Source organism: Rhineura floridana, chromosome 9, assembly GCF_030035675.1.
Source record: "Rhineura floridana isolate rRhiFlo1 chromosome 9, rRhiFlo1.hap2, whole genome shotgun sequence".
Classification (NCBI taxonomy): domain Eukaryota; kingdom Metazoa; phylum Chordata; class Lepidosauria; order Squamata; family Rhineuridae; genus Rhineura; species Rhineura floridana.
In genome coordinates, this window is record NC_084488.1 from 88,183,163 (window position 1) to 88,196,997 (window position 13,835).

The 13,835-nt window shown below is 39.9% G+C and overlaps 1 protein-coding gene across 7 annotated transcripts in view; it reads left to right on the forward strand.

Moving 5' to 3' along the window:
* Positions 1-13,835, forward strand: part of CAMK2D (calcium/calmodulin dependent protein kinase II delta) — a 208,945-nt gene that overhangs the window by 84,703 nt on the left and 110,407 nt on the right. For all 7 annotated transcript variants that reach the window (XM_061585327.1, XM_061585328.1, XM_061585324.1 and 4 more), the window contains exon 3: positions 1,295-1,354. In XM_061585327.1, the coding sequence (XP_061441311.1) occupies positions 1,295-1,354 (60 nt within the window). The remainder of the gene's footprint in view (positions 1-1,294; positions 1,355-13,835) is intronic.

Sequence of the window (13,835 nt, forward strand, 5' to 3'; positions counted from 1 at the left end):
TAGTAAAACTGCCCATGGGGAGGGAGGGCTGGAGTGGGCAGGGGAGAAGGGAGGAGAAAGGGAGATGAGAGAAGAGGAGAAAGGAAGGTCTGATCATTTGCATACTTACTGAGTTCAGTGGGATTTGCCCCTGTGCAATCATGGCTAGGATAGGTAAAACTAACCATGGGAGAGAAGGAGGGGGAGGGGAGAGTAGAAGGAAGGAGGGGGAGGGGGAGGAGGGGAAACTTCCTTCTGTAGGCAATGAGTTTAGCTTTCTGTTTGTTTAATTGGTTAGATCTGCTTTCTTAGATGTCAGCCTTGCTACGACTTCGTTCATTGGCTAGTTTCTCTGAAAACCAATGAGCAGAATAGTACCTCCATGTTTTGCTTCATATCTTTGGTTCGCCATGAGCTTGAGACTTTTTTTTAATGGAAACACAGAATCTGAGGATTATATCTTCCTTTGACTGCGAACAACAAGCCCTATTAGGATGTTATTCCTTCCCAGAGATTAAGTTTGTAGCCTGGAGGGGGGCTCAGTTGGGGCTCTAGCATCCCCTACTAGCTCTGGTCATATTCCACCCACCCACCCATATTGTCTGTATACTTGTCTGTAAATGGAATCCCTGTCACAGGAAAAGTATGTTGAGAACAGAAAAGCAGGAGGTGGGATCAGCACCCCATGGGCCTTGCTCTGTCTTCAGACAATCTTAATCATTTGGAGGGATTAATATCCATATAGGGCTATACCTTGTCTTCAATTCAGAATTGTAAATCCAATTTAAGCTACTGTTTCCAGTCTTGGTTTGCTGGAATTGTAGCTTGCCTAATTGAAATGTAATGTCAAATTGTAGTTATATGAGCAAAGTAGTTGAAGTGAGAGAGCGCATGAGGGAAGGGGAGGAGGTAGTGTGGAAGCCTGAGACACAGCCTTGCTACACAAACTACGATGTAGCTATGACAGTGTCTTATCAAAAGCTGCACAGTACATTCATAATTGAGGCAAGATTTGAAAGGACAATGTTCTAGCTCATGCTCTTGGCCCCTACACTAAGGCTCAAGTTGATTTAAAAATTAGGTTTGAGACAGTACCCCTGCAGAATAGCTAATTAAGTTTATTTTGTATGGAGAAAGTTGCAAGTTAAGTAAATCCTTATAAGTTAGCATGGCACCATGGCTTGGAAACAGAATTTATAGTAATTTCAAGTATGCAAAGGAGACCGTGTACATGTTTCAGTTTGAATTACCTTTTCCCCCTCATGTTAAGTAAAAGTTGTGGTTTTTCAAATATTATTCTTGTTTTTTTCTGCAGATCACCAGAAATTGGAAAGAGAAGCTAGAATCTGTCGCCTTTTGAAGCACGCTAATATTGGTAAGAATGTAGACAATACACAGATGTTAGAAATGTGTTTATAGGGCAAATAACCACAATGTTACTCTCAGAGAAATAAAACAGACCAAAGAGATGCAGTCACAGTTGTGCTGATATGACCTAATACCAGTGTCACTATGATCACTTTTAATTTACTAAGAACATTCAGCATACATTTGGAAATACAAGTATTTCACAGCAACAGGGCAGGGATGAAGAGCCTGTGACCGCGCTGATATTGTTGAACGCAAGCTCCCATCAGTCTCTGTCAGCATGGCCAGTTGTCAGTGATTAACAGAGTTGCAGTCCAACATCATCTGAAAGGCCAAAGGTGTTCCCCTCCCGAGATAGGAATCTCCCCCCATTTCTGCTGTGCCACCTGTATTATACCTGGGAGAAAATGAAAATTGTTGAGTAGTGGGATAGGTGTTGTTAGGTTTGTATGTGCTTTGGACCATTATAGTATCTGCTTGACAATACAGGTTGAAAAGACAGTGATGACTTTACTGAAGATTATCTCAGTGAAATGGAATATGTGCAAATCCATCAACACCTTACAGAGCTCCTTTTCACCTACACAATCAGTTGCCTTTTCAACTGTCCTATGCAGAGATCGTAAGCTAAGAAAAGTGTGGCGATCAACTATATCAGGACAGTACTCTGCAATATAACAAAGTTTAAGAACGGTGACAGTAGAGCATCTTCCCAGAATCTTAAGAGAAAAGTCCAAATCAGGTGGTTTTAGTTGCTGAACTTAAACTGGTTTGGAAGGATCGGGATACATCTCAAGACCTATGTAAAACTCCCTGAAGAATTTGTAGCAGATCGTGCTCAGTTTTGCATTGTGCTGTTGGTTTTGTATTGCATTGAGATAGAAGTATTCTCCTGAGCTCTGGCATGTTATCTTATTCTTATTAGGCCAGTTGTTTGGGGTTTTGGTGGTTTGTATCACTTTGAAGATGTTCATGGACATAGCGAAGCCACTGCTCGGCTCTGGGCCTCTGGTGAACATTTCAGCAGTTACGATGTTTGTTTTGAGATTTAAGTCGTTAGCCTAAGACCATGAAATACATGGGATTGCCAAGATAATTTGGAATTGGTGAATAGTTGAAAGGCAACTATCTGCTGCTACCTCACTGTTTATTTTGAGAAAAGAGTATATTCTTTTGAATGTTGCAATAAAGACCAGTGTTTTTCATTCTGATGTGTAATGGCAAACTGTATGGTATGCCTATCTTTCTGAAATACACAGCATACAATTAAGTGGGACAGTGTTAGAAAAGTCCTAAGCAGCCCTAAAGAATTCTACTTTGCTTCTTACATCAGAACATTTGAAATGTATGTTGAGGGCTATCTTTTTCCACTATACTTTCTGTTGGGTAGGAAGAAAGTTGGAGATGAGAGCACTCAAAGGAGACAAGGGTCCCTCCTCTGTACAGTAGGCTTTCACTACAAGTATGCTCACAAGCACTCTTCCCAAAGTGTTCAGTGAATGTTTATAAGGGGAGTAGATTGTGTCTGCTGGCCACTGATGTTGATGTACTCCTGCTGGCCGCACATTCAGCATTGGTGAGAAAGGAATATACATTTGTGCATCACCCAGGGCCAGTCAAGGTTCCCTGTTTAAAGGAAGAGCCTGATATGCACACAGGTGTTCATGTATGCAGTTCTTTCTCACTGACATACTTGTGGCATCTAGGGGAGGGGACCATAATGGGCTTGTCACGGATGTCACCAGCAGGGATAGTCCCATTCCCCCCCCCCATGCATTCTCTGAATTCATGGGGGAGGGCTCAGGTGTATAGAGGTACCATCTCCCCCATTTCATGTAACCTAAAAAGGAGGAAAAGAAAGAGGTGAAGGGACTGATGTTGCGGTTTGCAGGCAGGCCACTTGCTATCAGTACAACCATCCCATGTGGACTGGTGTCTTGGGGATGCAGCTGACCAAGGATCTATAAAATAGAAAATATTAGATAGGATTAGATTTAAGGCATACAGTAGGGCCCCACTCATACGGCAGGTTACGTTCCAGACCCCTGCCTATAAGCGAAACTTGCCAAAAAGTGGAACTCCGTCAATAAAATGGCACCCAACACCCGAAAAATGCCGTAAAAGCACACCAAGTACCATATGAGTGGGGCCTTACTCTAATTGAAAGCTGCTGTATTAGTGGAATGCCGAAAAGCGGGGCCCTACTGTACTTGATTATGACATCTAATATTTCTGCTCCAAAAAGAACTGTATACTTTGGTTCTTTAGACATCAGGCCTTCCTGTATTTCAGTCATGAAACTTTTATGTTAAAAAATGTTGCAGGCCTCAAAAGAATTAAGCTGTTGTTTAGCCAATATTTCAACAGCATTATTTATCTAATCAAAATTTTGAGCCCACTCTCAAAGTTTCTAGTGCTCATTCAGTTGGAAAATAAGGCTATTTTCCTTTTTATTTATTGCAAAAGAAATTACTAAAATAATGTTTCTTTGCATTATACCATACCAAGAGCTGGTTTGCACAATACCTTTTTCTAGTCACATGAGCTCAGGGTAAAAATGTAGCATGTAAATTGATTAACAATGGGTGAAATTAACAGCAATCTACATGATTACTATTAATATAGTAGAGATGAGTTAAAGAGCAAATATGGGAGCAACCAGTGGGACTTACTTCCACTGAAAAAGGAAGGGGCTGGCTTGTGCAGCTGCGCAGCCCCTAGTCAGTTAGGGAGGACTAGCCTCAGAGGGAGGCAATGGTGAGCCCCCTCTGAATACCGCTTACCATGAAAACCCTATTCGTAGGGTTGCCATAAGTCGGGATCAGCTTGAAGGCAGTCCATTTCCATTTTCAAAATGAACTGAAGCGAGGAAACTTCATGTCAGAAATCATACTTTGAAATAATTTTGCATTTGTTGTAGCTATCTAGCATTTGCAATATTTCTGTAAAAGAAAAGCTAGGAGGAAATAGTAGAGATTTACTCTCTTTGTAGTCTGCTGCACATAGAATTGCATTGCAGATTATATTAAACTATATGCAGTTGGGGGCGGGGAGAGGCTACAAAGGGCTTATTTTTTCCTTTCATGTATCTTGCTTTTTTAAAATTTGCTTTTGGGTGGTAGATTTCTAGTATTAAGTGAAAAGAATCCCTAGTGCCAGGAGAAAAAAGAGAAAGACAGACAGACGTGGGTACTTGTTTTATTAATAATAAAAGCCATTCCTGAATTTCCAATTTCTGGCCTGCTCCCTTTTGGAAAGTGCTTAATTTTCCATGTTTGGCTTTTAATCATATAGTGTTTTAATGCCATTTTACCTTCCTCATTATGAATAGTGCTAACCCATTATTGTTCTTGTAGCTCTGTATTGGCATAGACTAAAACTCTGTGAGATTCCTATAATTAATCAGGCAGCTACACATTTTTCTAAGGCTTTCTTAAAAAACCAATTTGTAGTTGAAACATTATGTATCATAGTAACAAATATTAAACATGTATCTAGCTTCCAGTCGAATGAAAAACTTACGTGGCTTGCCACCTGCATGCTACTGAGAGTTGCAAATTTATTATTATTTTGGAAGGCTTTCCGTTTCAGGATTGTAAAACAGAATGCCCTGCATACCTGTGTATTAATTACAGCAATATAACGATGCCTGGATAGTTTGTGGTCTCCAATAACAATACTTTTGTCTGGCACTAAAATTTTGTGTTCAGATTAACTTAATTGTTGCAAATGAATAACTCATTCGCCCTTTTTCACATGATCTTCCAGCCATGTTCAATGAATGCATGAGAGGAGAAGGGGGTTCGTGTTGCTGTCCTCAACCTAGACCATCATACTTTGACTATGCCTGTGTATGCTGAACGTGGATACATGCAATTTGTACATATGTTGGATATGTACAAGATCACACAGAAGGACTCTGTGCATGTAGCTTCTGTGTACAATGGGCACACCCAGTGGCCTCTTTCACACATCAAAATAAGCCACGGTTTCTGGTTTCTCATGGGTTTCACTTGGATCCTGGCATGATGTCAGCTGCTTGATTGCTTCTGCTTTGCTCCCCTCATGCCATGATTGGAAGAAACAAACCAGTAACCCTCAATTAAGTTTCACTTCCCATGACAACTCAACCTGAAACTGTGATTTGTTTCTCCTTAATAAGGCAGGACTTATCTGGTTTAAGGCTAGGAGTCCTGGCTTGTTGGGGAGAAACAAATGGTGGTTTTAGGTTCATATCTCATGGGAAGCCACAGTTAATTTTATTTATTAGTTTATTTATTTGAAAAGTATTTCTACACCATCTTTCACTCCAGAGAATACCAAAGCGATTTACAACAAATAAAATAACTTTAATTTCACAATTTAACAATACATCGTAAAGCATATCCATAAAAAGTCAGTCAGACTGGCAATAGCCTGGGAATGGCTGATCAAATAGATAAGTATTTGCATGTTGGAAATGCTGAAGAGTTGATCCCTGCCTATTTTTCAAGGAAAGGTTACTTCATAGCATAGATGCCACCACAGAGAAAGCTCTACTCCATATCATCATAAGACGAACTTCTGCAGCCCTTGCAGTTAACAATTTGCATCCAGGATACCATAAGGGCCACTTGAGCCCTTATATCCAGCTCAGTCATTGAGACCTGCTGGAGGAATACTGTTAACTGTCCCCTGTGTGAATAAGGCCCACTTGGTGTTTACAAGAAATCAAACATTTAGCATGGCTGGTCCAGCAATATGGAATGCTTTTCTGATGGAAATCTCTCAAACATCCTCACTTTTTATACTTATTTTAAAAGTTTTCTTGTGTCAGCATGCCTTTTCAGTTGGATGAATTTTATGTGTTTGGCCAATTCTTTATGACGCTGCTGTTTTTATATTTTTCTTAGGTTTACTGTGATTTTATATTTGTTGTACACCATTTAGATGTTCTCTATACGAGTTAGCAGCATATAATTTTTCAAACAAATAAAACAGGACATCCTCTATTAATGGTGGCTTTTTGCTTGGTTTTTCCTGCTCATTCCAGGAGTGATCAGGCAGCATGTGTCAGCAAGCAGCTGGTTCCCTATAAACCACAATAAGCCAGAACCCTTGGCTTATCATGGCATACAGCCACAGCCACTTCAGTGAGGTGGGTGGGGCAGGATAGTGGGCATAGACTCCTTCAATGTGCTTATTGTGCCTAGTTGGAAGATGGTGTGAAAATGGCTGTTGTGTCAATGAAATGAATGGGAATTATGCAAGTCCTGGGTGGAGCTCCATCCCACTTTAAGGCTCCCCTTCTAGGTTTTATTGCATTAAAGTCAGTTTTCCTGGCAATGTTAAAGAAGCAATACTTTTCAGGACAAATATTGGGCCTTTAGGAAGATAACCCCCTTTCCTTAACTGGACATGCATCCTTCATCCTTGTGTTGAGCCAGCCACCTACTTTCCCAGTAGCTAGAATTCTTGCCAACTTTTCCTTCCTTTGGACTGAGATCTGAAAATTGAGGAGGTGCAGAAAACAGTCATTTAAATATGTAATTTGTTACTTAGTAATTTTTTTTACATTTGTAGCTTATGTTTTTAAATATTTCCATTTGGTTGGATTTTTAAGCAAACTAAAATATATTCTCCAATGTCCCCAGGATCAGGAATGTGTCCCTGGTAAAAACACTGGCCCTGTTTTACTTTATCTTTTTTTTAGAATGCAGTATATGATCTTCCTTTTCAGTTCTCTGTATCCGAATGTTGGTGAATGTGTTTGAATTCCGGTGCTGCTGTTTCAGAGGATGCATTACTAAATTCATTATACGATCATTTTTTTCTGTTTTCAATGCAATCCTTTATATGTCTGCTCAGACCTCTTTGAGTTCAGTTGGACTTACTCCCACATAAATTGATTGCAGCCTTAGTTTTCTTATTTTTTTGGAAGGTAAATGTTCGGGTCATTTTACCCACACACTCACTTTCTTCTAGACATTTAAATGACATTTACCTTAAGCAAGTAGCAAAACTAATGCCTAGTTCTCAGCTACGAAGATCATTGTTAGCTAAGATACAGGAGGAAAAGATCATATCACAGAAACTCTTAGAGTACTATGTAGGCATGAAATTAAATGCATGGGACAAAGGAATAGTGATTAGGGAACAGAGAGTAATCTTGTTTTTCAGTGATTGGGCTCTCATATGCTTCTTATCACTCATGTATTGATCTCTTATATGATATGCTGGTTATTGTTTTATTTTTTAGAGTTAGAGTCAATTATGTCCATTTAACAGTCAATTATGTCCATTTAGCAATAAGGACTTGGAAAAAACAAGAGAACCAGATATGTTAAAAGGGAATCAGTTACTTCTGACTCAAATTTACTCACCTCTGTTGTATGCAGAAAGAAATAAGCAGTATATGCACCTTAGCGTGTGGAGCCAACAGTTTCATAAGGAAACACGTGCCATTCATGCTTGGTATTTCCTCAGATATTTTTCTCCTGTAGACCATTCCTGGGCCATTTGGGCCATTCATTTATTATCTGTGATTCCATGGAGGCATGAAAATGTGCAAAGTCACTTCTAGTAAAGAGGTGCAGCTGAAACAACCTGGAATTTCACGTTCATCTCTTATAGATAGCAAGTTTTGTTTTCAGACAGCATATTAGACACTGTTACATTATTTCACGTCGTTCAGGTTAACAACTTTGTGCAGCAAGCTATGTGTTATGTCCAATGCTGCTGTTCCGCTTGCAAAACTGAACTTCCCCCTCCTCTCCCCCGCAGCCCCCCGCACACCCACAAAATCTGTTGCAGGGGGTTGAGGGACCCTTCAGAGCAGATTTGGGAGGCACATGAGGAGAGGAGTAAGTGGGGAAGTCTCGTTGCATGAGTGGAGCATTTGATGCAACTCTATGAAACTTGATTGCCCTGCATTCTGGCATGCGCTATGCTCACCCTGTCTTACCTTGCAATTGCAGGCTAGGAAAACTTGCTGCAGCCAACTTTTGAATGTTTTTTTCTGGGTCTGATAGTAACTTCAGAAGCCTGATAGATTTTCTGGCACATGCAAACATTTAGCTTGTTTGACACTTGTCCCATCCCAGCTGAGAAATGGAGTTTTGAACATAATCCTTTTCATGTTGGGAGGGGGGGAGGAAGGTGGGAGTGACTCTGTCAGTGCTAGAATGTTAGTCTGTGTTGATGCATAGCGTACCCCTTGTTCATGTCTAAATTGTCTTCTCTTGGGGACAATTTTTTATTTAAACACATAGCAGATGACACTCTTCTGTAGTTATCCTTTTTTCTGTTCCTAATTGGAAGCAGCAGTATGGTTTACTACAGAGCACTGTTAAATAAATAAATAAATGTGTGTGTGCTGTGAGCACTGATGTCTTGGAGCCTTTCATGAAGCTTAATGTGCCGTAGAGTAAAACAAGTCCGCTAGTTATTATTTCAGATAAAATGTCCGAAATGAAAGTAGCCAGTTTTAGAGGTATATCCAAAGAGACAGGAACAAATGCCATGAAGCAGTAATAGCTTCTTCACTGACAGACGACATCTGCTATGCATTGTACTCAGAAAATGTAGATGACACTAAGTTGCCATAATCTTGAGGAACATTGTTGTGTTTAACTATGGGCCCTCCAATAATGACTTCTGTTCCCTAGGTTGGGCATTCCAGTTCTGTCTTTAAAGGAACACACATGCTGTGTGGTCTACCAGAAGCCTTGACTTTTCTGAAAAAAGAAAAGATGTGTAGACTAAATAATGGAATGTTTCTACTGACCTACTTGTTTTTTTCTCCCACACTTTGCATTTTCACGCACAGTTCATGCAATTTTTGTTCCTCACAACATTGATTTCTCAGTATGAAAGTTAGGTGGCAACTTCTGTCTACGGAAGCTCTAGGCAGAGCTGTCAGCACTGTTGTGAGGACTCTGGCACAGATGCACAAGAGAAGCCAGCTGTGGAAACTGTGCTACAGTGAATTTGTGCAAGCAAGATGTATTGTTTTGAATGGGTGGTGGTGTTTCCCTTGATGATTCAGCCATCGTTTGCACGTTGGAATGAATGGCAAGAGAGGCATATGACTGGAAAGAGCTACATCAGAAATGGGCAGCCTATGTGGGCCTGCAGATGTTTGACTCCATCAGCCCAGCTTGCATAGCCAATGGTCAGGGTTGATGGGAGTTGCAAATAAGCTGATCCTTCAAAAGTGACTGCGTTTGAAACTCTCATCAGTTTAAAAGTGGCTTCCATTGTGACATCAGGGCTGTGTGTGTCATAATACAAGAAACACAGGGCTTTCGCAAGGTTGCACTGCCCCGCATACCTCACACCCCCACTGCTGCTGCCCATTCTGCTTCTTCACCTTCCTACTTCCTTTTGTTTTGTTTTGCTGCCTCCTTATCAGCAGCATTGATGCTAGCCCTGAGAATTCTGGGTGAAGGTGGCCAAGAGAACATCTGTGCCGCTGGGGCTAAAATGCCGTTTAAACTTAAGATTCAAGTAATTTAAAAGGTAGTAAAAAGTTTAAATTTCTTACCAAGTTTAAACAGCATTTCCAGCCTCTGCAGCAGTGGCATAGGCATTCTCCTGGTCACCTTGCGCAGAATGAGGAAGGACCCCTTTCGAAGAGACTGACAGTCTCACCAATTGGCTGGCTGGTTGACAGCATCTGGAGAACCAGGTGACTGGTGAGGCAAGTGACTGGGGTGTGTGCGCTAATTCCTCCCCGGTGCCTGCTCCCTGAGACATTTGTCACAGCTTGCTTTATTGGGGTGCTTTCCCTTTGAAAAACCCAGCTTTGACTTTAAAATATTGCCATGTTTCATTCTCTGCATGCCCTAGCACTTCCTGCCAGCAAGAACACCGTTGAATTCACTTCAATAGGGCCTTTGTCTTTGGAGCGCTTTGGAGGTCAAATTGCCTGCTGGTGGAAGGTTATGTTTTTGGAGCAGAAAGTTCTAAGCGCTGTTTTAGGCCCATTTGTGAGGGGTAGTAGGCTGCTGCTCAGCAAGCAGCGTCTCAGTAGCCACTGAATGTTTGTGTACTGTGTGTAATCAGAATTGATGCTGGATCATAAGCAATGGCTTAACTAGAGGAAATGCAATTCATAATAGTTTCTGTGTATATATATTATTGCCACTAATTGGAAGGAATCTGGCTAGCTCTTGGGCATTACGACACAGGCCGCCCCCAACAAAATATATGCTCTCACTATATTGCATTCTTTCTACATATTTCAGATGGCACTTCCTATAGACATCTGAGAGGACTGGCCCTTAAATGTCATCATATTTTCAACTTTTTGCAATATAAAATTTAATAACTACATCTGTGAGAATTCAGAAGGTCATGCTAACATTTCTTTTCCAGTGGCACTGGATTCCGGTAAGATTGTCCCGTATGATAAAATGATTTTTCTCCTTGGTGTTGGTGAAGCTGTGAGTGTAAAGGGATACTCTGCTATATGTGGTGGGAGTGCAGGGTGGTGCTGGGGTTCTGGCAAAGTGTATTTAGCAAGATAGTGCTCATTACAAGTCAGCCTCTAGCACTCGACCTGATGTTGGCATTGTCATCCCTTGAGAGTGACATTAATCCAGAAATGATTCATAGAGCCACCTGCTGTGCTTCTGGTGGCCACCTGTATGGAGAGAGCAAATCATTGGGATCGATGGATAACATTTGGAACATAGCCCTATCCGAACGATTAACACAATATAGGTGAGTAATTAAGGGTAATTCAACACATTATTCATTTGGTAGGATTTGATTTCCTTTCTTTAGCTATGCAAATAAGCAGGGATCTGTGTCACAACCTCCAACAATTCACACTTCTATGTGGTAGGGTGATCTACATGAACCCTGAGTGATTCGGTTGTATTTTTGTATGTACTGTACTGTGTTTGTAATATTGACCTGTGCATGCCAGAAAAGTTGGATGTTACTGTTTAACGTTCTAAGATCACCCAAATAATTCTAGACCATGCCATTAATTGTTATTACAATTAATAAACCAGCCTATTTCAAAGCCAGTGGATACAATGCAGAAAAATGGTGAGCATGCTTCAAACTGAAATCAATGGGAGTTAATTAAAAACAGATAATTGTTTGCATCACAGCTAATGTGCAATAGTGTACAGTGTTATATGTATATGTAGCAAAGACAGATGTAGATATCCATAGGTAAAAATGTTTTTTTCCAATTTGGAAAATTAAACAGTACATCATAGGAAAAGACTCTCTGCTGCCATTTCCTCCCTTTGTTATTTAACTCGTTGATATAAAGAAGTGACTCATATATTGGTTTTTGTTATTTTAATAGTCTGATTACTCTTATTTAATTGTTGAGTTCAAGGATGAAACTTCTGGAGGGATTTTTTAAAATTCATTATGTGACACTAAGTAAGTATTGAAAGCCTAAAGGTCTGTCCACATATTGGTGCAATGGAATTTAGTTTTCCAACCTACAGCAATAGTAGTGACATCAATATAAATAATTGCCACATATAAATATGTATTTATTCAGTTGCGCAATTGCCCCAGGGAGAACATTTCTCAATATTAGAAATTTTGAGCCAGTTAAACATATGCCTCTTCAAGAAATGAATGACCTGGAAAGAAAGTGAACTAAAAGTTAAATTTTTGATTCGCTAGGTATATCATGCTAAGTGGTGTGAGTCCCAGATTGTTGATCTAATTATGAACTGTAAAGCACAGTGCCTTGTTCAATCAGAAATAAGTGGCATCATGTGGTCTAGTTTGAGAATTAGGTCTTGCTCATTCATGATATTTTCCATACAGAATTAGGAACCAGTTCCAGGAATCACTAATCAAAACCACTAAGAAACAAGTCCAGCAGTCACTGAAGTGATCTTGTCTTCTAAAATATTCCCTTGTTTCCGAGAGTGTCTGTGCTAAACCAAACACACTTTTGTGCCATTAATACTGCAGTAAGCTAACAGTATTTGGGAAATAACATTTCCCTATTATTCCCTAGACCTACGCCCACTATTCATTATGCTATTAGGGATCAGCATTGTGAGGTCCGGGGCAATAGCTGCCCATGGAAGGGTGTCACTTAGCCCTCGATTTACCAACTTGAGACAAAAGAGGGGTGCAGAGGGAGCAGTGTCCACAGCAAAAGGCCACTTTTAGGGGCTGGATTAGAAGCCTTATCCTTCTACCCTTTACCCCATTGTCAAAGTGCCCCTCCAAGGAACCTAGTGGCTAGTCAAAGCCTTATTATAGCCAAGGCAGGAATGAGGCTGAAAGAGACTTCAGGACAGTCATAATTCTGTGCCCCCTCTCCCCAAACCACCAAAACATGACACCATTAGTGCTTGCATTACTGTCGTAGAATTCAGCCAATTCCAAATATTGTTTGCAGTAGTCAAGCATTTGGCCACTGTTCCACTAGAAGCCTAAAATAAAGCTAAATAGTTCTGGGTTGTCAGAAGGGCAAATGCATGCATTTGAAGAAGATATGGGTCTACAGAAAAAACAGTTTTCTGATATTTCACTAACTGACTTCCAAGCTTTTCTTCATAACCATCAGGGCTAAAGATTTGCATTCATATTTTTTTAAATGAATGTTAAGTAAGCCATTGAAAGATTCTGAGATTTAGATTCCAAAAATAAGTATATATGATTACACATTTGTTAGGTATATGAATATGTCTGAATTGAGTTTAATGCCATAAAAAGAAAAGGACAAGTTTTCCATGAAAGGTCGATGTCATCTGCTATATTAATGTAACTTCTCCTTTGATAATAAAGCAAGTATTTTCAATCACTTGAAGCCATCACTGATTCATTGGGCTCATAATCTTTTATAGGTGGGAACGCAGTGGTAGAAATAAAAGAGCTGTGGCCAATAATTTGATACAGAGGACCTTAGGAATGTTGTTGAATGGATAATATGTGTTTAAGGATTTGATTCCACACAACAGGATAATCTCTTTTGAAGTAGTAACCGAGATAATGTAGGATCAGTGATTGTTGTTATATCATATTTATGAATCAGATTCTTTGGCAACAATCCAGCAGTTAAGTACACTTAAATTGCAATTGCCTGGTAGCAACCCCATTGACCTCAGTGGGACTTACATCTGAGTAAACATGTACAGGATTGCACTGTTAAGCCAATTTTTTTATTAAACCTATGGTATCTAACACTTCTTAAGCATTTCCTTGATTATGACCTTCGGATTATCTGCATTTAAGATTATTAACTGACTTTGAACAAATTCTCAATTTCAAATAAATATAGCCTACTCAGTACTGCAAACTGTATTTATAGTTTACTGTCTAAATGTTGTGATACACTTCTGTATGCTAAATATTAGAATATAAAATAAAGATTTCTTGAGTGAGAAAAAGGTGTGGGATTTGAAATAATGTTACAATTGTAAAAAAAAGTCTTGTGTCAATTAGTTTTTCACTATATCTAAGAGAAATGAAGTGTCTGGGATGGGATATGAGGCACCACAATATCGCTTCTGTTA